At 55.1% G+C, this 24,910-nt stretch overlaps 1 protein-coding gene across 1 annotated transcript; it reads right to left on the reverse strand.

Annotated features, from left to right (window-relative positions):
• Positions 1–672: 672 nt before the first annotated feature.
• On the reverse strand, positions 673–24,459 carry VIPR1 (vasoactive intestinal peptide receptor 1). The gene is made up of 12 exons (XM_010974774.3): positions 24,351–24,459; positions 19,647–19,754; positions 14,107–14,213; positions 12,605–12,708; positions 12,066–12,198; positions 9,513–9,666; positions 8,930–8,990; positions 8,655–8,721; positions 8,193–8,284; positions 5,670–5,799; positions 5,398–5,439; positions 673–4,580 (listed from the first exon to the last, which is right to left on the reverse strand). Exons 1-12 carry the CDS (start codon positions 24,409–24,411, stop codon positions 4,389–4,391), a joined length of 1,251 nt encoding a protein of 416 aa, XP_010973076.3. The 5' UTR covers positions 24,412–24,459; the 3' UTR covers positions 673–4,388.
• Between the last annotated feature and the right edge of the window lie 451 nt (positions 24,460–24,910).

Here is a 24,910-nt window from a genome sequence, read left to right on the forward strand (position 1 = left end):
ACAGACAGGAAGCAATCTCCCCACTGCCAGAGAATGGGGTTCTGTGAGAACATGATGCCTGGGGCAGCAGCAGCCATCTTGCAATCAGGAAGGGATAAGTCTGCAGACAAAAGTCAACATACTGAGGATGGCAGAGGGGACAGGTAGAAACCACTTAGGTCTGTGTTGACATTGTTGAGCTGCTGAATTAACCCTGGAGCTCCCTACTTCTAGTGGGCATCACCATGGTAGGACCCCTCCCCTCTGGGGCACGTAGAGGCTGGTTCAGAGTCTTCAGAGTTTTTTCCATGCCAACATCATGGGCTCAGAGATGCTAGGACCTCTGGGAGCTGGGCACGGACTAGGGTGAGGCAAGTGAGGCATTGTCCTTGGATGCAAAATTTAAGGGGGTTGCAAAAAACTCAGTAGGTAATCAGGGAAAGGGTATATAGCTCAGTGGTAGAGTGCATGCTTAGCATGCACGAGGTCCTGGGTTCAGTCCCCAGTACCTCTGTTTAAAAATAAATAAATAAACCTAATTATCAGCGCCCCCCCCCCAAAAAAAACTCAGCCGGTAATCAGGATAAAGAATATTTTAATGTAATATTGTAAAAAAGCAAACCTATTGTAAAAATACAAAATGAATAAAAAATACCTGGATTTCAAAATAAAGACAATAGGGAGAGTATAGCTCAGTGGTAGTATGTGTGCTTAGCATGCACGAGGTCCTGGATTCAATCCCCAGTACCTCCATTAAAATAAATAAACAAAACCTAATTTACCTGCCCCCAATAAAAAATGATTTATTTATAAAAAAGATAATTAAAATGAAGACAGTAAAGATTCAGGGCCACCAACTTGTTCTACTTTGCTGTTTACACACAGGGCAAACCCATGACACCTGTGACAGTTCATATAATGAGGCAGGTTCTGGGACTGAGAACCGGATTCAAAGCTGGGCTATACCAATGACTTGCTGGCAATCCCAAGCAAGTTCCTTCTCTTCTCTGGACTTTATTTGTCGTGCATGGGGGATGAGGCATTGCCAGGATGGCCTCCTGACTCATCCCCATGACTTCAGAGGTTACTCTCCCTCTTCCTGAAAGGCTGCGTCTCCAGGGCCGTCGACTCTTGGCTATTAATATCTCGGCCATCCCTGGCCTGATCAGGGTGTTTAATGACTGCCAGCTGTGTCTCTGGCCCCCTCCCCCAGGAGAGATAAGAGCAGTTCCTGTTCCCACAAAGGCGGGGGTGGTGGGCAGGTCATTGCTCATTAAAACAGGCCCTGGGCAAGTGGTGGGAATGTAGGCACTGACAACTCCTCACCCAACCTGGCCCTGCCTGCCAGCTGGAGATGCCAGGAGATACAGACTCCCTGGACACCCCAGAGGCGGCCCTGGTCTCCCTACCTCCTGCCGGCCCTGTGTCTTTAGGTCCTGATTCCAACAGCCTTAGGGCTTCTCCCCAGATGTCCCACAGACACTACCTTCAGCGTGTCCCTAACCAAGCCCTCCCTCACCTGGATGATGGACTGGGAGCTTTCCCTCTGCCTTCTCCTGGGGCCCTTCTCAGCAGCCACAGTGGCCTGTCCCAAACCCACCCTCATTCCCTTGGCCTCATTTAACAAGTCCCCACTGGGTTCCTGCTGCCAAGGGCCCCCAGCATCTGCTGACCCAGATTCAGGTGTCCCTGTCATCTCTCATGCCCCTTTGGGATATGGAGACTTCTACCAAGTCCTCAGGGACAAGCCTTCACCCAGGAAGACGCACCTTATCCATTCTGCAGGCAGTCTACTCACCTCAGAGTGGCAAGAATCATCCATATGGTGGCGGCATGGTGGGGGGCACTTTGTCTTCCCAGAGGGGAGGCCACCTGAGTTAACTGGGCTTTGCCCTCAGGTCCTGGGGTCAGGCTTGGTCAAGGGCCAGGGCCTAGCCTGGGGGCAACCAGAGGTCTGGTTCTACCTGGGCCACAGCTGGGGCTGGTGCAGGGATCACTGTGCCACAAGGACAGGAGCCTTGGTCTGAGAGCCAGGTTCTGTCTCCCTAATTCCAGGCTGTCTCTGGGGTCATCAGTCCTTTGTCCTCACCACCTCCTGGCCCTTGTATCTTGCTCTGAAATGGAGCTGAGGAGAGAGGCCTGCCCTCTGTGTCATCAGATGCTTGGGTCCCTAAGGCCAACCGTGATGAAGTCCTTGAGGCAGCCACCAGGTGGCGATAGAGATGAGCTGGTCTGGTGGGACAGTGCCCTACAAGGCAGGAGAGGGAGCTGGAGAGAAGAGGGGGTGCAGGAGAAATTCAGCTCTTGGTCACCTCTACTCTGCTCCCAACCTGCAGGCCTCGGACAGTGTCTCAGCTTCTCCCCATTCCTGAATGCCCTCCACCCTTCCTGAGGGGCTTTTCATCTCCTGCTACCTCCCAGGCAGGGCCCCATTTCTGTCCTCCATTCTTTCGTCCCTGTCTGGGTCTCTCTATGTTTTATTCACTTTCCACCCTCCTGGCTGATAACTTTGCTTCTCTCCCTAGACGTAACTCACTAATGGTGGGATTTCAGGCATGGTGATGGATGGGCTGGGTCCAGGCGGGAAGTTTGCAGGGAGGGAAACCCAGGGAGGTCAGCTGGAGCAGTGGCTCTGAAGACTGTCTTGCTGACTGGCATCATCGTCTTCACCCTCCAGCCTCAGTGTCTAAACCTGTTTACTAGCCATATTGTCTCTGTTTTGGTGACATTTGTTCTGTCCTCCATCTACCTCCTCTTGGCTGAACCCTGGATGGTGGCACCCTGGTCATCTCACACCCCATGTGCTCCTTGGGTGCAGGTACCCACATGTAACCATTTCTGGGGTTGCACGCAACTCTGTTGGCTGTTTTGTCTTGATCCAAGAATAGAACTGTCTCTTCTTGCTTGGATTTAGGGGGTAGGGAGACACTATGAGGACGGGGTATAACTTCACCACACTCAGAGGACAGAGGGTACCACTCAACAAGATGTGAGTTGAAAGCCCTTAGAACTGTGTTTTTCACATGGAAGCCAGAGGGGTGATGGTGTCTGGCTCCAGTGGTGTTTTGGACCAGTCTTCCTCAGAATACGGGTAGATGGCTGCAAGCTGGAAGCTGGTTTCCATGTTAACCCACATGGGAACAGCAACCACTAGGAAAACCAGTCAGTCCGACCCAGTGTTTATTGTTGCACAAGCCTGTTTGCAGTCCCGAGGGGATCTTCTGGCTGGGGTGTGGGTAGGGAGCTGTGTGGCCACAAAGGTGCAGTCAGACACAGGACATGACCACCAGGCTCTTGTCCAGATGATGCATGGACCAGAGGACTCTTCAGCCACACTCCCGGGAGGGTGGGGTGGGGATGGGGTTGTGGGGGTGGTGGTAATAATAATATCAGTGGTGATACAAATAACCAAGAGGATCCAGCTTGTTACAGTATATAAAAGTACTTAGAGAGTGTGCTTTCACTTTCCCATCAGCAAGATCTGAGTTCAAATCCTGTCTGCGTGATAAGGTGAGGTACCTGCTCGCTGTGAGGCTCACTTTCCTGATCTGTGAAATAGGGATGGTAGTTCCCACCTTGCTGGGTTGATATGAGGATTAAGGAGTCCATGAGTGCACACCTCTGAGCCTGCTTCTAATAGTTGGCACGTAGGTGGGCAGCCAAGGGCAGTTCCCACAGCCCAGAGAGATGGGTAGGGCTGGTGGCAGTCTCCTCAAATTGCTGCAGCCGTCCCGGGACCACTCCACTTCAGCAGGGACTGTGGAGATAGCTGCCCTCCTCTAACTAAAATTCCCTGTTACAACTGGGCCTGGCATCTGCCAGAGGCAGAAAAACTCTTTCATCTCGATTTGCTGGCTGCTGTGAGGAGGCATTCCAGGCAGGGACTGCATCTTTGGAGAGATGCCCGAATGATGATGCTTAACCCAAAGGAACTTGGCAGCAATGGTAGAGCTTCAGGCACTGTCGAGGTGGTGGTGGCAGGTAACCTTTCCAGGCAAGACCTTTGTGCCCTCAGATCACATCATGTTCCCACGTGCATTGTCTGGGGATGGGCGGTTGCCTTCCTCAGATGGATCATGAGCTACCAGGGGGTGGAGTCAGGTGAGGGTATGCAGATTTCTTGCCCTTGATTGGCAAAGGGGGCATTTAGCGGGTGGAATCTGAAGACTGAGCTCCACTCCACGTCTTCCAGGTAGGAGCTCTCGGTGCTCCTTCATCTATGCACCCTCCTTTCCCCAGGCTGGCACAAGGGCAGCGTTCTCTGGGGGAGTCTGGACAGTGATCTGGGGGCCTGGGCAGCCTCTGAGCCTGGAACTGACCTTGCCCGGTCAGGCCTTTGTCCCCGGTGCCGCGCGGGGTGTATGGGTGTGGGCGGGAAGGGCCGCCCTGTGCCCCTGGGCTCCTGGTGGTCAGACCAGGGAGACTTCGGCCTGGAAGCTGGAGGAGCGGCGCGTGCCAGGGCTGACGCGGGTCAGCATAGAGACTTGCGTGCTGCACGTGGCCCCGTTGCTGCCTCCAGATGGTTGCTGGTATTTGGGATCCCAGCCCAGGACACCCTGCAGGTGCCAGCGCCGCCACTTCCGCCGCAGCTCTGCCTGCACCTGGGAGAAGGGAGGGTGGTCAGACCCGCCCCTAGGAAGCCTGCACAGCTGATTGGGCTGCACCCCATTTAGGGTGGGAGCCAACCAGTCATGTCCTCTTGGAGAGTCTATTTTGAGAGACTGGACGCTACCTTGGCCTGTGCAGAGTTGGGACCTCCTAGAAGCCAGGTCAAATCAAGGGACTGGAGTTGGGGGAGGCGAGAGCCAGAGAGGATCAACGAATGCAGTCCCGAGAGGGAGAGAGAGGGATGCTGCCTGGAGGGGGCTGAAACCCATTTTCTGATCCCTGCCCTCTAGCTCACTTAAGCTCATCCAGGTAGATTTCTGTGTTTAGTAAGCAGGGCTCCACAGTGACTCAACCTCCACTTGCTGCCTCCACCCATCCCCACTCACTCTCCACACAGCCCCCTCACACAGCACTTCTCAAACTCTGATGTGCACATGAATCCCTGAGGTTTTCTTGTTTGTTTGTTTGTTGGGGGTGGGGGGTTAGGTTTATTTATTTAACGTTAATGGAGGTACTGGAGACTGAACCCAGGACCTCAAGCACACTAGGCATGCACTCTACCTCTGGGCTATACCCTCCTTCCCTGAGGTTTTCTTAAAAAGCAGATGCAAAGTCAGAGGCCTGGGGTGGGCCCAGAAATCAGCATTTTAAACAAGGTCGTAGGTGCCATCACTGATGTACTAGTCTGAGGACCACACTTGGAGTAGCAAAGTTTGACCCTTCTTTGCTCTGCACATCCCATCAGTGTTTCTGGACATTGGGGCTACCAGAGTTCTGTTCCCTGGCCTCCAAGGTCTGGGAGGGGCTTACCTCGCCATTGAGGAAGCAGTAGAGGATGGCAACCACAAAACCCTGGAGAGGAAGGGAGCAGGAGAGGTGAGGTAGGCAGATCCTGGGAGCCCCCAGCCCTTCCCCCCCCCCGCTGTGTTCCCCTGGTTAAGCAAAAGGCTAAGCACACAGTAGGTTTTTAATCAATACTTATTACGATAAAAAGATTGGAGTCCAGTGGCAAGGGGCCAAGACCCCAGGTGAATTCCTGTAAAGCCCAGAGAAGAACGCAGCCTTAAGGTGACAGGTCATACCTGGAAAGACCCCACGACGAGCTCAAAGACCATTTTCACTTCAGCCTTAAAGTTGTCGGGAAAGAAGGCGAACATGATGTAGTGCACTCCAAACAGGGGGATCAGCAGAAGGGTGGACTTGGCGAGCCTCCTGGGGACAGGGGAGGGGCAGGCAGTGGGTATAGGTGTCCACACGTGTGGACATGTGGGGCACAAATGGGAACAATGACCAGATGTGTGAGGATGCACTGTTGGTCCCGATAAGTACTATGTCCACATCTGTTTTTGTTGCCTGTCTGCAGTGCTTATGTCCTGTCTTGCCCCACAGCCATCTTTGCCTGGACGGGAGCATGAGAGAGAGGGAGAAACCCCCCTATTTTCACTTTCTGATGGACAGTATAAAGGAGGGCCAGTGCTGACCCCCAAGGATGATGTGTGATAGTGGTATTTCAGGCTCTGTGGCCAATAATGAGGATATGTTCTCGAGCAACAGGAGATCCTGGCTTCCCCTCCCCTGGTCTCAGTTTCTCCAGTCTATACAGTGGAATAAGTGTATGCTCAACAGGGTCAAGTAACAGAAGTGGGGCCCACTGTAAACTCGGAAGTGCTTTGGGTGCTATAAAGTGCAATGGGCTCACGAGAGACCAATTCTCCACCGGGAAGGAAGGCATCTGGGAAGGAAGTCTTTGTGTTTGGGCTGCTGACCACTTGCCCAGGGCCTCTTGGGAAGATGGTGGGTTTGTGCCTGGTCACCAAGGATGACTCAGGGTCAACTAACACAGCCCTCTTTGGCTTCTCTGCTGTGTCCATTTCCCTAGGAAATGCCACCTTTTCCAGGATTGCATCCCTTCCCCTGCCACTCCCCTCCACCTCCCCACACGAATACTCCCAGCATTCTTTGAAGGACCAGCTCCTCCTTCACTGGCCTTGTGTGCTCAGCAGTGTCCACAGTCACTCTAAATGACTCACCCCCTCTCCCGTGCAGCACGGCTCATCCTGGTTCAGACCCCCAGCCACCTGACCTCAGTGCTGGTCCCCCCCAGTTCTGTTCTCTGGCTAGGAGAGGTCTGAGGGGTAGGGTGTCTCTCTGCCTCTCTCTCTCTTGCCTTGGCAGTCAATCCAGGGAAGCCTAGACCTGGGCCTGAGGACCCACAGCAAACTGAGGGCAGGGAAACTGGCCGTGTCCCTCCCACTCCTTCCTGGACCTGGTTCGCAGCCAGACCCATATCCTCCTGAGCACTGCCCACCTCCCCTTGACTGCAAACCTATCCTATGCGCCCGAGGCTGACAGATGGAGGCTTTCTTTAAATTGAAGTCTGGTGGGGAGGTGGAGAGTGGGCGCTGACAGCCCCTCCGCGGGAGCTCCGTCTCCTACTCCCTCCGCCCTGTCTGCCTGCCGACAGCTGTTCAATTTCCACCTCACCCACAGGGACCTGGCGATGACCAGCTCTGTTTCCGATTCAAGCCCTTTTGAGCAGTTGTACTTTGGGGAAAACAAAGCCCCCCAAGTGAAAGAGAGGAAGAGGGGGCACAGGCCTTGATGTGCTACCCCTTGGCAGACTGCAGACCTCTGCAGGGCCTTCCCTTCTCAAACTGGAAGGGAAGCTCCGCCTCCACACCCCGGGGAAGGGAGGGGGTGCCATCACACCAGGAACGTGAGTCTTAGTCTCATCAGGGAGAATCACAGGCTTCTAGAATAGAATCCTAAATCCAGCAGCTCGTGACATTCTAACCAGGAATCTTAGAACCAGAACACAGATTCCCCTGAGAGAAGCCAGGCCAAGGAGAACATTCTAGAATCCCAGGCCCTTGTGGGATGCTCTAGGTTTGTCTTGTGTGTGCAGCTGATAATCCCCCGCTCCTATCTGCGGGCACTCAGACCTACTTACCCTCCCACAGTCACCCCCTTCATGTTTCTTTAGTTCTGTCTGTAAGCCTTGTTCTCATGAAAACCTGCCTATGCTCCAGTCCCTCCAAGCACAGAACAGCCCTCACACCTTTCCAAGCAAGGATATGACCCCTGTCCCATGGACACTGTGCCCTCCCCCTGCCAAGGTGATGTGCTCCAAAGCCCTTGAGGAGGAGTGCGTGTCAGTTTCCTCATCTGTGAAACGGGGACAATTTAGAGGAGACTGTACGGATGAAATGAGATGATGCCTGGAAACCCCAGGGCATTCATCTACTGTGCGTTTATTTTGCCCCGTTTTTTTCTGTGCCAGGCACATGCCTGGGACTGGGCACACAGTGTGAACAGGACAAACGTTATCTACCGTCTTCTCAAGCCCTCTGGCTTGGCAGCAGATACAGAGTCGGGCAGATCAGTCGCTAGGTAAGTCATGCAGGAGAAGCATGGGGCTCAAGGGCCTGGGGAGGGTGGGGCTGGGCAGGGGGACTTGTGGACTGAGCCAGGCCATGGAGGCGAAGGTGGGCAAGAACAAGGTGACTTTTTGATGACTCTGGAGGGGGACTTCCAGGGGACATGGGATGATTGAGAACTGGGGCTGGGGGATCTCTGGAAGGCTGGGGCCCTGGGCCCATACTCACGAGTATGGGCGGCTGTCACTTTTTCTGACATCTGGAGGCCGCAGTTTCTGAACCAGGATTCCGATGATACGAATGAACAGGATGAAGTTCACCTGGTGGGCGGGGGCCAAGTTCAGGTGGTCAGAGCAGGGTTGCAGGGTGTCCAGCCTCCCCCGGGCAGATAGCCATTCTGCTTCCCCAGGGCCCGCCTACCCTTCCATCTTACCTCTCCCCTAGCTCTTCCCCTTGGGGAAAGTGATCCAGGAACACTCCACATATCTAAGGGCTGGGCCTCCCCTTCAGCTTTCTCTACTTTAGAGGGGGAGCTGGTGAGGAAGGGATGGGGAAGGTGCCGCATTAGCCGTTGGGAAGCTGAGGGTTCAGTTCTAACCTAGACACAAATTTCCTATGGGGCCTTGGTAAGTTGTCTACCCACTCTGGGCCTCCATTTCCCCATCCCTGAGTGGTGGGAGGGGGCCTTACCAAGATGGAGGCGAGGATGGGGGCCTTTATGATCCACCACAGTGAGGAGTTGATGGTGTCCCAGCATCTGGGCAGGGTAGGTGGGGGGAGAACCAGAGAGGTTGTCCTCAGCCAGATAGAAAGAGCAGTCCTTCCATTGTTGCTGGCTCTGCCCCCAGACTCTTTAGAGACCACTGGTCCAGAGTCTGCTACTCCCAGGGCCCCCTCATCCCACCCAGGGGAACTGTCCCGAGTGATGGCAACTGGTTGGGGGGGGGGGCAAGGTGACAGCTCACCCATAATCCTCAAAGTGGATCCTGATGATGGTCCACACCATGGTGAATGTGCTGGGCACCCCTGTGAGGGCCAAAGGAGAGAATCGGAGGAGATGGCATGGGAGGCAGAGGGAGAGGGTGAGGAGGAAGAACCAGGGAGAGAGGGGAGGGTGGGTTTCCAGTGCTGCCACCTGCAGTGGCATAGTTTGTTCACTGGGCTAAGACGCTCCACCCAGGGGGTGAAACTGAATGCCTGAGGGGCTGTGTCCACCTAAAGGGGGAGTATTTTTCTCATTTTATCAGAGGTACTGTATTGACTAGCAGTGGCCCTGTGTGTTTCAAGGGCTAAAGGGGAAATGGAAGGATGTTCAGGGAACATGTCTGTCCCACATGTCAGCCAGGGGTGCTCTGCAGCCAGGGGGCACCTACCCTGTGGCCAGACATTGAGGGGACTTTTCTCAACCTTTGGCTGAGCGCCTTGTACGTAGGACCTGCCGCGCAGGAAGACCTAAGGCTGCAGGCTGGGTTGGCCCCCACCCCCTAGTGAGCTCCCCAGGCCTCGCCCCCTCTGTCCCCAGCCTAGCTGCCCTCCCTGGTACCATACCCCATCCGATGAATATGTACCCCCAGAAGTACTTCCGCTCGGAGAAGAAGGAGACGGCGAGCAAGGTGTGCAGGTAGAGGCCCTCCACCAGCAGCCAGAAGAAGTTGGCCATGACACAGTACTGGAATAAGACGACGGCTGCCTTACAGCCCACCTACAGGGGGAGGAGCAGAGAGGGTCTCACTGGAGCTGACAGGGGTCCCTGCCTGCCCACATCTCTGGGGTGACAAACAGATCTGCAGTACAGCCAGCTTAATCTCTTTGTTGTTTTTGTATTATCCCCTTAAAAATTTACTCAGTGGTTTTCCCATTATCCCTAATTTTAGATCATCTGATGCTTTGGAATAAGCTTGTGATTTTGATTCTGTCCAATAGTTTATTATCAATTCATCTTCCTATCTATATATCTATCCACCCACCTACCCATCCAGTCATCCAACTACCCACCTATCCATTTATCCATTTACTTACCCACCCACCCACTAGACATCCACTGCCACCTCATCCATCTACCCATCTACCATCCATGCAGCCATCCATCATCTATCTATCTGCATCCAGCATCTTCCCATCCATCAGTCCATCCACACACTCACCTATCTTACCATTCATCTACTATCCACCTACTAGACATCCATTGCCAACCCCTACACCCACCCATCTATCCATCCATTCATCTGTCACCTGTCCATCAGTCTGCCCATCCATCCATCCACCCATCTACCCACCCACCCCTCCCCATCTAGCCAGTTGTTCTTACTTTACCCATCTATCCTTCCACCTTTGCAGTCATCCACACACCTGTTTACTTAGCCACCCATCTACCAACCCACCCACTTAACCCACCCTCCCCTACCACCTGCTCATTCATCTTATTCCAATTAGGATTGAAGGTAGGAAGAGGTATGAAGGAGCATTCTTGCTTGCATTAGGAAGAGTCCCTTGAATGTGTAGGGCTGGGGACCATGGAGTAGGGCTTAGATAGAGTCGTTGGGGTGATGGGGATGGAGAAGAGGGAAGATGCAGGGGGGAGGAGAAATGAGGGAAAAGAGGAGAGGAAAGGGATGATCATTCCTCCTGGGGGCCAAAGGATCTAGTGGAAGAAAGGGTGGGTGAAGACAATGAGGAGTCAGGGAGACCCCTGAGCAGGGCAATCAGGGACTCTGGACAGCCCATCTGGCATGATTAGAAGCTCTTCTGGACCCTCTGTCCTCTCCCAGAAATAGTATCCCATTTCAGATCCAGTCCAGATACCTGTGAGCCAGAGCTTAAAGCCACCCTCCTCCAGGATGCCCTCTGCTTTCTCTCCTCCCTGTGCCCTGAACACAGGTTCCCACCCTCCCTTCCTGCACCCTTGGCTTTGAGACATCCTCAGAGAGCAGCCTACCCTCCTCTCCCAACAGTTGGAACGTCCCTCTTTAGGTCTTACTTCAGTCCTTCCTGCTACAGGCTTGTCTGTTTCCCTCACCTTCCCCCATTTGCTTTACAACAAGAGTAACTCAGCTCTTTAGCAGGACGATTATCTGTGCTTCTTCTGGCATTAGAAAAGCCTCACAGAGCTGCTAATGAATAGGGAAGCCGTTTTCCACAATTATCCTTAACAAGTGTGCCAGAGGCTGCAGGCTGCTCCCCGGGCTCCAAGGCTCACAATGCACAGGTCTGAGCCCAGCTCCTGATTCCCAGCTCCTCTGAGGAGCTCTGGGAATGGCCAGGGTGGCTCCCTTGCATGTTCCTTCCCATGTGTCAAGATGCCTGAGATTTCACCATCACTCTGGAGAGATTCAATTTCAGTCTTTAAGGAGAAGGTACTGCTGACCCCCGAAATAATGCACTGCCTCTGAGGTCGCTCATGAGGCAATGAGTCACTCACCACAAGGAGTGGATGGGAGCCAGGGCTGGTCTCAAGCTCTCAGTCTTAGCTCGGGGGGCACTCAGGGAGGGGACCTTGGGCTCAGAATCACCTGGAGATGGACTCCTTAGTGGTGGGCAACGAATTCCTTAAATTTTCTCTTAACCTCCCTTTCCTGGGCAGGTCCAGAAGTGACTGATGGCAGAAGAACAAACAGGAAGGCTGTGTGTGTCTGGATAGGCTCCAGATGGCAGTGGCGGGGGGCAGGGGGTAGGCAGGGTGGCACAGTGAGCAGAGCCCTAGGTATGCAGGTAGCAGAGGGGAGAGTTGGAAAGAAATTTAGAAGTCCTTGCACAGGTGGGGAAACTGAGGCAGGGAGTTCCCTAAGGTCACATGGGAAGTTAGCAGCAGTGGTGGGACGGGGGCTGTGGGTTCTGGCACAGAGTGTCCCATTTCCCACTGAACTGAGGTGTTTCTCATCGGCAGGAGGAGGTCTGTGAGCTCCCAGATGGCCCAGCACCATCTCCTGCTGCTGGGAGGGGAGGGGGATTCAAGGAGCTGGCAGGCGGGGTCAGAGGGGCCCGTCTTTGGAGAGAGAGAGAGAGAAGGAGGAAGAGGCAGGAGGGAGGAGGTGGGGAAGGAGAGGGAGAAGAGGAGATTCAGCTGAGGGATGGTAGAGGAAGGTGGGTCTGGTAGGTCCTCACCGAGCCCTTGGAGCAGTGGTCCGACTCCTCGCTGTTGAAGAGGGCCAAGTCTTTGATGAAGACAGCGGCGGCCCTCAGGATGAAGGACATGAAGAGGTGCATGTGGATGTAGTTCCGCGTGCAGTGGAGCTTCCTGGGGGAGGCAGCCAGATCTGGGAGGCTGAAGGGGCCTCAGACCCCCACCCGAACCAGCACTGTCAAGTGCTCTGAGCAAGGGCGGGGCTGGGGGAGCTTGTAGCCTCTGAATGCAGGCCCCACCCTGTCCCCAGGTATCGCCCCACACGTGCAGCCTGGCCTCCAGGTGCTGCATTGCAGGGCACAGGCCCCACCCTTTGGTGCCCTGTCCCCAGGTGCAGGGCCATCCTGTGACGAGTGAGGCTGAGACAGGTGAACACTTTGGGCAGCCTGCTGTCTCTAGGGGAAGCTGACCTGGCAGGAGGGCTGGGGCAGGACTGCGTGTGCCTGGGGGCAGAGCATGCCTGGGTGAGGAGTGACCTGGCTGGTCTGCTTTGATGCCTGTTGCTGGGGCCGGACCTCACCTGAACAGGCTCAAGATGGTGGTGGCGACCAGAAGGGCGGCAAGGGACAGGCTGTAGCCAATGGTGTAGCCAGTCTTCACAGAACTGTAGAACATTGTCTGCTGCTGCTAGAGGGAAGTGGATCTTGGGTGGGGTGGGGTAGGCCCACGCAGGGGGAGTTGGCAGGGGCGGGTGCCCTCTACATCCAGCCTCCCATCCCTGCCTTTGGCAGATGAGGAGGCTGAGGCCCAGGGCTCCCAATAGCAGCTGAGCTGCCCCTTCCAGTCCCCAGACCCCTTGACCCCTAGTTTCCCACAGATGAGACAGGACTGCACCCCAGAGTGGGGGTTGAACTCAGGCCCTCTTTCTGCTCCCTCATGAGGGAAATGTCAGTGAGGGAAGGAGCAAAGACCTCACATGTTCCATTGGTCCATCCGTTCATTCCTCAGTCATGTGTCCAACACCCCTCTGGACCAACTCTGGGCTGGGCATCCTTGGGGACAAGACTGCTTGCCCTTCAGACCCTGACATGAGGCCCCCTTGCCAAGTGGCGAGGAATGGAGAATGGGAAGAAGACACTGGGAAGAGGGTAATTTCCCATTTGGGACTCTCAGGGGCTGGGGTTAGCAGGAGGAGGGCATTCTGGCCTTCTGTGGGGCTGGGACAAAGCTGGACCCCAAGGACTTCCTGCCAGCCCTCCCCACAGACACACACGCAGAGCCACGATCACTGGGCAGTCCCTCCTTCCTCCCCACCTCCCACACCCTGCCAGAATGGAGGCCAGTGGTTCAGAGGGACTTAGAGGATATGGATCCTGCCTGAGGATCTGGTGGGCTCTGAAGGCTCTGAGGAAGTTGCTGCCCTCTGGGGAGGAGTAAAAGCCCTGTCTGCGAAAGGGCGTTGTAGGTGGGACAGATGTCATCACAGACAGACAGACACACATGCATACATGTATTCACACACCAAAGCAGCAAGAGGCACCTAGGCCAGGACTCCAATTATACTCCAGCCTCCGCAGCAATATTCCTCCCTGGCTCCTGGACGCACAGCCTTATAGAGACCACTTGTGCCCCAGGGCTCCTGGGACTGAGGACGATGGTCCTGTCCCTGACCCGGTCCTGATTGGCTGCTGGGTATCTGAGGCTGTTTCCTTCTGGGATCTGCACCTCAGTTTCCCCTCTGTGTGCGACAGGGAGGTGGGCTCTGTCTGCCCTGCCGTCCCCAGGCTGGAGCTAGGCTCCCACGAGGTAGTCCAGGGATGGGGTGGCCTGGCCTGAGGGTGCTGCTTCAGCTTTGCTGCTGTGGGTCATCCTCCTGGAAGCCCCTTCTGCCCCCCCTCAGGGGAGCCTGGGGATGAACCCCAAGACATGTGGTCCTGGAGAGGGAGGAGGCTCAGGGAGGGCAGACCCTGGGAGTCCTGGCTCCCACACAGAAGGCAGTGTGCCCCTTGGTGGGAGACAGTGGAAGGAGTGAGCAGGCCAGGGCACTCTGGTGTGTGCGTCGGGGGGTGTAGTGAGGCCCACCTCATCCAAACCCGATGCCTTGTCATCCAAGCCGCAGGCCACGTGGTAGGGGCCAGGCTCCAGGGGTGTCCAGCCCTCATCTGTGCAGCTGCGGCTCACGTTGCGGCCTGGGTGGAGGGCAGGGGCGGAGAGGAGAGAGGTTGAGGCCTGGGGCAGGTGGGTCGGTGGAGCAGGCGGGCCGGTGGAGCAGGCCTGGGGCCTGGCTGTCTGTGCTCAGCCCTTCTCCCAGCACCCCTGTGGCATCAGGCTCCAGCTGCTCTGAAACACCCAGGGTGTCACGGGGAAGCCTAGGGCAGGGAGAAGCCCCTCCAGGGTTGCCAGGGGACCCACTGACACAGATGACACTCAGAGTGGACATTCCTGGGCTCAGTCTGTCCCTTGTCATGTCTGAACTTGACCCCAGGGCAATGTAAACTCTGATCCTTGTCACAGGCGGCCTGGATCCTTGGCACGGAGTGATCCCTGACCCTAACCATGAGCCAAATGCTAACCCTGGTCACAGGACCCTGGTGCGGCAGATGGTTTCTTAGTCCTATGGGTACAGACAACCACCTCTGGCTGTGGCAAGGGGCCCCAGCCCATAGGCCTGGCTTTCCTTTCACACCTGTCAGGGGGCCTGGGGTTGGGGATAGTTCAGATGTGCTCCTGGAGAGGGACCAAACATGAGGCAGGAAGCAGGTGGGGGTTGGATGACATCTGATGAGGGTGCAGATCTGAAGTCTGCACACAGGGAGAAGCAGGAGTCCCAGACAAAGGCACGTGTGAGGGGAATCACGCTGCACAGTGATGCGGGGTCTCGGGGCTTAGCCACTGAGGCTGGGGCTCCAGGGCAGTGGGTCCATCCACTGAACCTGGAGGCCCAGGGCTGCAGGAAAGAACAGGGCTGCTAAGGGGCCATGTGAGGTGAGGGGTACCCCCGAGGCTCCCCACTCTCCAGGGAGGGGAAGGGCTGAATAGAAAATGGGTGAGCCAGAGAAGGGTCCCGCTCTCCTCTCTCAGGACTCACGACAGAAGCACTGAGTCTGGGAGAGAGGGGTGGGTGGGAGAGAGAAGGAAGGAAGAGGAGGGGAAGGAGGAGGGAGAGAGGAGGAGGGGAGAGAGAGAACAGGTAGGAGAAGGAGGTAAGGGGATGAGTGAGGAAGAAGGAGCAGGGGAGAAAAGTAGGAAAAGAGAGAAGGCAAGGTGATGAGGAAGAGCCAAGAGAGAAGATGGGTCCAACATCTTTGCCCTGTAGCTCCTTTCTCACCTGCACCAGCACCACCAGCGTCATCACTCTCATCCCCATCACCATCACTGCCATTGTCACCAGTGCCACCATCATCATCACCACCAGCAGCACCACCAGCAGCACAGCATCGTCACTCTCATCCCCATCTCCCTCACTGCCATTGTCTCCAGCATCAGCACCATCAGCACCAACAGCAGTGCCAACAACATCACCATCATCACAGCACACTTTGAGAGCTTTTCCTGTGTACGCTGTACAGAGCACTTCAGGCACATTATCCTTTTGAAGCCCCTCAACCATCCAGTGAGGAAGGTCATCCCATTTCACATTTGAGAAGTAAGACTCCAACAGACCGGTCACTTTCCCAAGGCCACACAGGGAGGACAAGGCAGAGAAAGTATGGTCCCCAGAGTCTTCCCAGTTAACCTTGGCCCTCATCTGCACTGAGGTGATGGAGGGCTTATTTCGAGGGTCCAGGTGCAGAACTGTGGGAGGTGTCAAGCTGTCTTCAGCTCCAGGAGGGTCACTGTGCACATGTGTTTAATATTTCTAAACTTTGCCTTATGCTCAGAACACCGCAGGTAATTCCCTATTTACTGTTTCTGTAAATCCTCCTGGCCACCTTTTGAAAGAGGTTCTTGTCAGCCTACTTGATGGATGTGGAACTGAGGGACAGCAAGGGGTGGGGAGGTCACCGGGAAGGAGCAGCTGGCTGGGTCTCTTTCAACTGTGAGGTCCCAGGAGTGTCAGGAAGGACTTTGCTGGGGAAGGGGCCCTGGGGCTGAGCCAGTTTCCTGCCTTGGCAGCCCTTGTCTGCCCAGGCCTCCCAACCACACTGCTGCAGGTGGCTCCCAGGACATGAGAGAAGTCTTCACGCTGCCCTGCCTCAGCCCCTCAGCCTTTCCTCATTTCAGCGGGGGTGGGCCAGCCTGGAGGTTTTCACCAGCCTGGCCCTGATGCCAGTCCCCCACCAGGCTGGGGCAAGTAGAAAAAGGGGACAAGGCCAAATCAGCCAGCCTTGAAGCAGGGATACTAAGGCCTCAGGCTTTGGGCTCCCCACTCGCCAGAGGGCCGAGGGCTCAGTGAGGTCAGGCCCATGACATAGCGGGTAGCTGGTATCACCATGAATTAAGCTGGTGAGCCTGGGTGACCCATCAGCGTCTACGCAGCAGCTTCACACACCTTCTGTAGGGGCTGGGGGGAATGGTAATGTGTTAAGACCAGGGATCAGGAGTTATCATAGTCCCAATAAAAGATGGGGATGCCAAGGCTGAGGGGGGTTGGGTGACTTGCCCTTGGTCACACAGCAAGGAAGCTGCAGACCTGGGATGCAGCCTGAGGTCAGCCTGACTCCGTATCTTTCTGGGGTCCCAGCAGTGGCCGAAGGGGCACCCTGTCCCCTGGAGCCCTGCCCGCCCAGCTGGCGGGGGAGGGCAGGGGATAGCGGATCATTTCCGGGGCTGGGCAGCCTCTTTGAAAAGCCTGGGACTCAGAGGGAACGGCTCTGGAAGAAGTCTCAGTGGAAGTCACCATGGGACCCCGAGAGACAGCCAAAGCGTCACTTCCCCAGTCTGGGCCTGGAAACCGACACAGACCTTGTGTGTGTGGAAGGAGATACAGAAGGCATGAGGGAGGGGCAAGGGACTTTAACCCTGTGCTACGAGGGACGCCCACATGCCCCAACTCAGTGATGGGAAGTGGAAATCAGGGACCATTTTCTCCTCTCTCCTCTCCCACATCAGTCACCAGTCCTGTCCCAGCCTGTCTCTCCTCAACACCAGCACCGTCTCATCTCCTCTGAATTAGGTGGGAGCCTCCGGATGGGTCTCCCTGCTTTCCTGCCCTCTCCAAGCCGCTCCCCACCCTGAGATAGCTGGAGGGATTATTCTAAAATCTAGTCCTGACCATGGGGTCTCCTGCTGAAATCCTGTCACCAGTGCCCTATCCTAGCCAGCCAGGGCAGACATCTTGGGTTCACCAGACTTTCTTGTGCACGATTCCATGATGCGCTGGGGGAGAAGCTGTCCCCCAGAGCCCATAGACACGGGTGATTCAGGCTCTGGTGTTTTCTCATCAAAACAGCTGTCCCATTTTTTCACCCTTAAAAAAAAGCTCCTTCAAATATTTAAAGGCAAAAACACCACAGATGAGAGGCATGCAGACCACAGATTAAAGGACTGGGCCTCCACTAACATTTTGGCACCTTGAGGAACAGTCTTTGCCTGGCCATCCCCCTTCCCAGGTTCTTTACCCAGCCTGGGCAAATGACTGCTTTGTAACTCTTTGCAGTCTTTATCTTCTACAAGGTTTCCTCAGCTTTCCCTGTAGAACCAGGTCCCTTCCAACCTTTCCAGGGAGGGTATCCCTTCCCCGGCCCCATTACCAAAAGGGGCGAGATTTGGTGTTGCCATCATCCCTACCCATGCCTCCCTTACTTGCCAACTTTCCTCTTTGAAATTTAGGATCAATTGGTCACACCTTCTTCATCTAGTTGCCCAGGAAAACACACCCTCTTTCCTTTACATATTCAGCCCCTAACCCTATCTCCTATTTTTCACCATCACTTTCAGAAGCTAAAGCCGCCAAGTATAGCTGTGCATGTTGTTCACTGCACAAGGGCATCTGGCTGATGGATGAGTGGGGCTAAAGTTTACTTCATATTCAGCTTGTCACTATGTGGTTTCTGGTGAGAGGTTGACCCCACCTGAGGAAGAGCTGCCTTTCTCTCATCTGTACCAAGGCTCAGTGTGGACCCCATTGAGGCCTTCAGCCTCAGGGTTAGCCAGATGGTGGACTGGAGTCCAGGTTCTCAAGTGAAGGAGCTTCCTTTACAATTCCAGCAGGGACAGAAGGAAGAGCCGTCAGGAGGAATGCAATTAGCATCACGTCAGAGTGAAAAGCAATTAGCAGGCGCTTCCAGGGATTGGAGGAAAGGCCGGTTGCCAGGCTCTGCTGATGGGGGCACTGTGAGAGCTGCCGGAGGAGCTCATCCACTCCTTGCCCAGGTGCTGGGTCCCCCTGGAAGAGGGCTGGGCTAGGTGGGCGCCGGCCTGGAAGATGGCACACCTAGGGCTGCTCCCTCAGGGAGGGCATCCAGATCTCTCCATAGCTGAGGCCACAGCATCCAGCACCAGGGAGCAAAACTGGCCTGCCCCAAAGAGACCATTTGGTCCACCTTCTACCCCAACTTTACTAATAGGGAAACAGGTCCAGAGAGGGAAAGGCAACCTGGAGGGAGAGACTGCTCATCCTCTGGCTCCTTAGGTCCTGCTCCTCATCACCCCTTCCCACAGCAGCCCAGCTCTTCCCTGCCTCCGTCCTCCCCCAGCTCATCAAACTAGACCTAGGTGGGGTGTGATTCCTCCCTCCCCCTCAGGCATCCCCCAGCGTCCCACATCCCTCCCCTGCCCTGCTCCCCACCTGAGTCCAGACCTCATGTCTCATCTGCCTTGTGCTTAGGTCTTCTCATTGGACTCCTGGAATTCTCTCTTCTCACAGAAACCAGTTATCAATTAAAAACCTGAACTGAGCAGGAGCCTGTCAGCAAACTTAGGAAGAGCCCAAGTCCTCATCAGTCCTCAACACCTGCGTGGTCTGGGCCCTGCCCGCCTCCCTCTTTCCTTTCTCCCTGCCTTCTCTCTCCCAGCACTGCTTACCAGTTCCAATTTGTGCATTTGTTTTCTTGCTAAATGTCTCTCCAACCAGAACATTAGCTACCTGCAGGCAGACAGCGTTTTATCCCTGTGACCCACACTGTCCAGCCCAGCGTTGGTCACACTAGTAGGTGTTTAATGAACATTCACTGAATGATAGAATGGCTGACTCTGTACCATACCCCACTTTAATTACTCACTAGCAAGACAGCCCACTTCCTGAAGTGGCTCCTCCTTTTCTTTTCTGTCTCATAGGTGAACATTCCCTAAGCAGAACCTGACAAGGTGTGTAAGCAAGGCCAGTCTCCCAGAGTCTGCTTCCAGGCAATGAAAGACTGAATTGTGACCCGCCCAAAACAATGGGAGCAGAGGAGCCATGATTTATTCAAGTGTCTGTCAGTCAATCAGTTATCAATTGCTGAGCAAATATTCAGGGAGCCCTTCCCACGTGCTTATCTTTCTGTGAAGATTGATCAAATCCCATGAGTCCTTCAGAGACCTAGTGATAGTGCATCTTCTTCCAGGAAACCCCCCCGCCCGATTGCTCTAGCTCCCTTTAGCACCTCATTTGTCTTCTTACTTCCTTAAGAGGTAAGCCCCCATTCCAGCTGGCCTGACTCCTGCCACCCAGCTCCCAGCCTTCAACCCAGGGCCCGTACCTTGAATGGAGGAGAAGAGCTTGAAGATGAGGGGGCAGGCCAAGACGACCACCTGACCCCGAGGGGTGGCTGGCCAGCAGGTGAGGTTGTCCCACATCTTGCTGCAGCCTATGGGGTGAAGGCAGAGGACACATGGGTCAGCGTGGCCACCAGGTGCCTCCAGCCTGGGGTCTGAGCCCACGAGGACCCACTCTCTTCCTCCTCCTCCAGGCTCCCACCTTGGGGAGCCCCTAGTCTGAGAGGGGAGGCACAGCCATGCCCAGGTTGTACAGGGCTGTACCGGGATGGCGGAAAAGGAGGCATAACTATAGCCCCATGGTGAGGGACAGAGTGCCCCTTGGGGGTGTTTTGAACTGTGATGGGGTTTTTGTTTGTTGCAGAACTTGGGGGAACCTCCCCCTGCATTCGATGGGCAGGCAGCAGGAATGCCAGGCAGGCTCCCTGCATGGTCTTGTACAAAGATGAATTGTGTAGTGTTCGGGATTTTCAAATGAGCCACTGTGCATTTGCATAGGTGAAAACCCTTTGTAATAACCAGAGCCTAGACTCTTACTCCATTTTACATATAAACACAAGGAACTTACTGTACGGATTTAACAACATGGGTTTTCCAGGAATGCAACTACCAAATAAAGGGAGAAAAGACTGGGCTTTGCTGTGTTCTGAACCTTACTAAGAGTTGTTCAGTGTTTTGGAAAATCACGTTACCTATGGCAATGATGCCCATGATCCTGGGTTGGTGATACAATCACCGTATATATCAATCTACATTTAAAGCTCTTATGTTCCCAGAATTTATATTTATAGGTACAACCTTTAGACTATGCCTTATCTTTTACTGTGATCATGCTGGAATATGTACACAGTATTTTATTATACATTTCTTCACTCTTGATTTTTTTTTTACGTTACAGCTATAACATCATTTAGAACAAAGTGTGTCCTAAATTTTATTTTATAATAGTAAAGGAGGCATAAGAAAATATTTGTTATAAAAAGAAGCTGTGGGGTATAATAGGGTGATGGGTATATTAGGGTTCAGCTAGTTCTTGAGAAGTCTTCTTAAAACTCAAAACAACACACATGCCTCCAACCAAGTCAAATTGTGAATTGTGACAAGGGGTGATGATCAGGGAGTGAGTTCAGAGAAAACCCTGCATCACAGGCTGTGTTCCCCACTGTGTACCTATTAGCCTTAAGGGCCTGGCTGGTGAAGGGGGCACAGTGGGGTCTCTCTATTTTAAAAGGCAGATGCAAATGCCAGGGTTTTGCCTGTTCAGGGTCTGGGTGCCCCTGGGAAACAAGGACTTCTCTGGATGCCCTTCCCTGAGGGAGGTTTAATTGTCTCTTTGCAGCCCTGCCAGTCCCACAGATTTACTCAGGAAACCCAACCCCTGAGCCAAAGTCAACGGCAGCTGGGCCAAACCCAGCCCAGCCCAAGTCCGAAGGTTCAGGAGTTCCCAAGAAGGGGGCCTGGGAAGAGGAGGTGGAAGGAGGTCCCCTCTTGGGGAAGAACCTTGGGGCTTGGAGTGCTGATGCGGGCTGGCAGCGGGGAGGAGTACCTTCCGGTGGCACCTGCAGCTGAAGGCGGAGAACACCTGGATCCCTGGGGCCTGGTCAGAGAGCACAGTCTCCCTGCCTTGGGGGCGCCATCCGCTATTTCCCATCCTAGCCGGGGTCTTCTGTGGCCTCACTCTAGCTCCCAGCCCTCTCTCCATTCCTATGCCAGCCTCTCTGAAGCTCATGTAGGTGCCCTTCAGGCCAGCCAAATCCTGCTGGCGATTTAAGACTGTTAATAATATCATCAGCAAACACTTAAGTAGCCTTTATATGTGAGAGACACTCTTCTACCCTCTTTACATGAATAACTTATTTAACCTTCCTATTTTACAGATGAGCAACTGAGACATAGAGCAATTAGGTAAACAGCCCCAGGTCACATCTCTGGCGAGTGGGACAGCCTGTTCACAAGCTCTGTCTCCAGCAAACCTCTAGCACTCCGCCTGTTCTGAAGGGCTGGATGCCGTTTCTCTGGGAATTTTGCTTAGCCGGATCGTGAATAGCCCTGACGACGCTGGGCACCCTGTCTTGCAGACTGGCTGTTGTGTCTGTCTGGGTCCTTGCCAGGCTTTGGGCTCTCTGGATCTTCAGCGGTGGCCCAGGTCAGGAGTGGATTCAGAGCTGGGTCTCTGGCCCTGAGCTCAGCCTCACCAGAAGCAGCACAGAGGGGAGGGAGGCTGGGCCCTGCGCTGGGGGTGGCCATGCTTGTCCTCAGGGAATCTTGGCATCACCAGGGCTGGGCTATGAACTGTGCTGGTCAGGGGAGCCAGGGAAGAGAGGCTAGTAGAGGGGATGTGGTCAGGGAAGCTTCCTGCAGGAGATAGCAGGGTCAGGAAGCTGAGAGGGGGTGACAGCCGAGAAAATACTGGGTGTCTGGAGAGCCTATTGTTGTGGGCTCTGCCTGGGAACATTCTCTGAATGTGTGTCGCACCACACGTCACCAGGCCCAGAGAGACACAGGCTGGCTGTGCATGCCCGCTGGGGGCTGCCACCCCAACAGGAAAGAAAGCTCAGCCCAGAGCCTGTGGTGGGAGATGGTGAGGCAGGGTGGGGGCCTCTGCTGTGTCATTTGATAGATGTGTGTGCACAGAGACACACACACTGACAAGCACCTCCAGGTACATAGAGCCACAGGCACACATGCAAACATACAGATGTGTACTCTTACTTGGACATGGGACGACCAGACACAAGCAAACGCAGGCACAGAGAGACACAGGCCACTTACAGACCCACATGTGTAGACATGTACGTGCACTGAGTCCCTCACAAGGCCAGGGCAGACTCACCGCCCACAGACCCATGTGTGCCCTCCTCTGGATCCCAGGCTGGCTGCCTGGTGACAGGATGTTGGCACCCGATAGGCACCCTGTGCCAGCAATGACCTCACTGGGATCACGAGGGTGGCTGGCCCTCAGGGCCTGGGAGGTGCTACAGTGGGGCCTAGAGTGTGTGGTGTGGGCCTCTCTGGGCCGGCCATGATCCCAGATCCCACCCTTGGGGTCTTCTGAGGCTTGTCTGCAGCCTGGTCCTGCCTCCCTGTCCTGGGTGGTGGTGTGGGGCACATAAGCAGCAGGCAGTTACCACCACCCCTCTACCCAGGCCAGTCTCAGGGGCCTGGGACACAGAAGGCATCTCTCCTTGGGAGCTGGGAGAGGCAAAGGCCATCCATGATGCCACACACACTCAACAGTGCAGGAGGCAGAGAGCCTGGGCACTAGGGCCCAGAAGGAGGGACCCAGGAAGGGGTGTATAACTGTCGGCCTCAGATGGAGGTACTGGGGAGCCAGGAAGAGAAGATGCTCCCTACTCCTGAGTGTAACAAACTGCAAGCTGGGTCTTAGGGAGGTGACCTGGGAGGGAGGCCCAGAGTTGGCAAAGGCACCCCACTGCTCCATCCCTCCCCCTCCCTCTCCGTGAGCCTCCAACCCCATACCCACTCCCTACCCTCCATGGGCAGTCGTCCATGGTGCCTCCAACTTCCCTCCAAATCCTGCCTGCCCTTCTGAGTCTGGATCAAGTGGCCCCTTTCCAAGGAAGCTGTCTGTATTTCCTCCCCTTCTTACCCTAGGGCTGCTGAGCCAAGTGTGGGGCACACAGGGTGGCGGGTTGAAGACTAGAAGATGCTGTCATTTGATCGGATGGTTCTGCAGCTGGGCAGCCTTGATCTGAAGGTGCCCCTGGCACTGCCCTTCACCCTGCCAGGCCAGACCTTTCCCAGAAAGGAGAAGCTGGGCTCCCATGTGCTCAGCCTCATGAGTGTGACCTTGACTTGTTTTATCAGCAGGCTAATGAGCTGATGCTTCATGTGGCCTGTGAAGGGTGGGTTGGGATAGGAAGGTCAGTGTTTGTGCCTAGGGACCTCCGTGTGTTGTGTCACATGACACTCTGGGTGTCGTGCTGGCTGGCAGAGCCTAGTATTGGAAGACCTGGCCTCAGTGTCCCCTGCTGTGGTGAGTTTTCTAGTCCTGTGCAGACTGGCCTGGGGCCCCTTCTTGCTCTGGGCCCCCGAGATGGCTGTGAGCTCCCATGTGCCCTGTGGTGGTCACATCCTGTCACCAAATGTCCTCTGCTCTCCCTCTGAGATGCTCACACAGAACAATGGCCTAATCCCAGAGCATGGTATTCTGGGGCCAGTTCTCTGCATCTCAGCTCCAACTAAGTCAGGGGCTGAGAAATCTGACCCAGAAGCGCTCCCACCAGCCAGCTACCCCAGCCCTTTTTTGGACAAGGCCAGGGGTCCTCACTGGCACAGGCTTCCACCGTGCAGAGCCCTGGGCCTCTCTTCCCAGGTGGGCTGGCAGCCATGGATGCCATTTCTGCTTTTCCTGGAGAAAAGGGGTAGGGCCCCCTCAAAGGCAGAGTTGGCTCCACTCACTTTTCAGAACCCCAGTTTAGTATGATCTCCCCAGCCAACAGTGGGGAGCTTCCCAGACCTAGGGTGGGATGATGGGACCACAGAGGCCTGCTAGCCCTTCCTTCTTCCAGTGGCTCCCCAGCTCCTCCCAGCACCCTCTCCTCAGCACCCAGCAGCTCCTCGGTGCCATCCCCACCCCACAAATGTGGAATGAACGTGACCAGGATCTGGGCTCACGGTGTGAGTGAAAGGGGGAGGGGGGTTGCTCTTCCCACCAGGGGCCTCACCTGCTGTTTCATTCTCCAGCTGGGCCTCCTCCAGGCATTGCGTGTGCTGTACCTTGATCATCTGCAGATAGTCACACTCCTCCTGCTGCAGCCTGAATGCCCAGCCACCCTGGGGGACAGAGACAGGGAGGGGGACCCATCAGCCTCATCCACAGCCTGTCTGTCATCCTCAGACCCCAGGAGCATGGGGCCAAGCACGGCCCACTCACTGGACTGATCCAAGCTCCAGACCGAACCCCAGACTGAATTTGACATTAGACCGAAGCCTGACTTGGACCTGACCCCAAACTCTTGTCCATTGTCCCCAAAGCAGGGTCTGCCTTGAGGGCCCTGTCATGGCTTCCTGGTGGTTCCGACATACTGTGGCTGTAACAGCAGCATTATTTCCTTCTTTATTTTTTCTTTTTTCTTTTTTTATTGAACAGCAGCATTATTTCTTTGTGGATGGCACAACTCTGTTCAGAGGTCAGAGGGCCTCTCCTTAGAGCGCAGAGCTGGCCTACTGGACTCTGCCACCCTCCAGCTTGGGTTGGGGGTCCTCGGTCCCTGCCTCAGTCTCC

The sequence above is a fragment of the Camelus dromedarius genome, chromosome 17 (genome assembly GCF_036321535.1).
Source record: "Camelus dromedarius isolate mCamDro1 chromosome 17, mCamDro1.pat, whole genome shotgun sequence".
NCBI lineage: Eukaryota > Metazoa > Chordata > Mammalia > Artiodactyla > Camelidae > Camelus > Camelus dromedarius.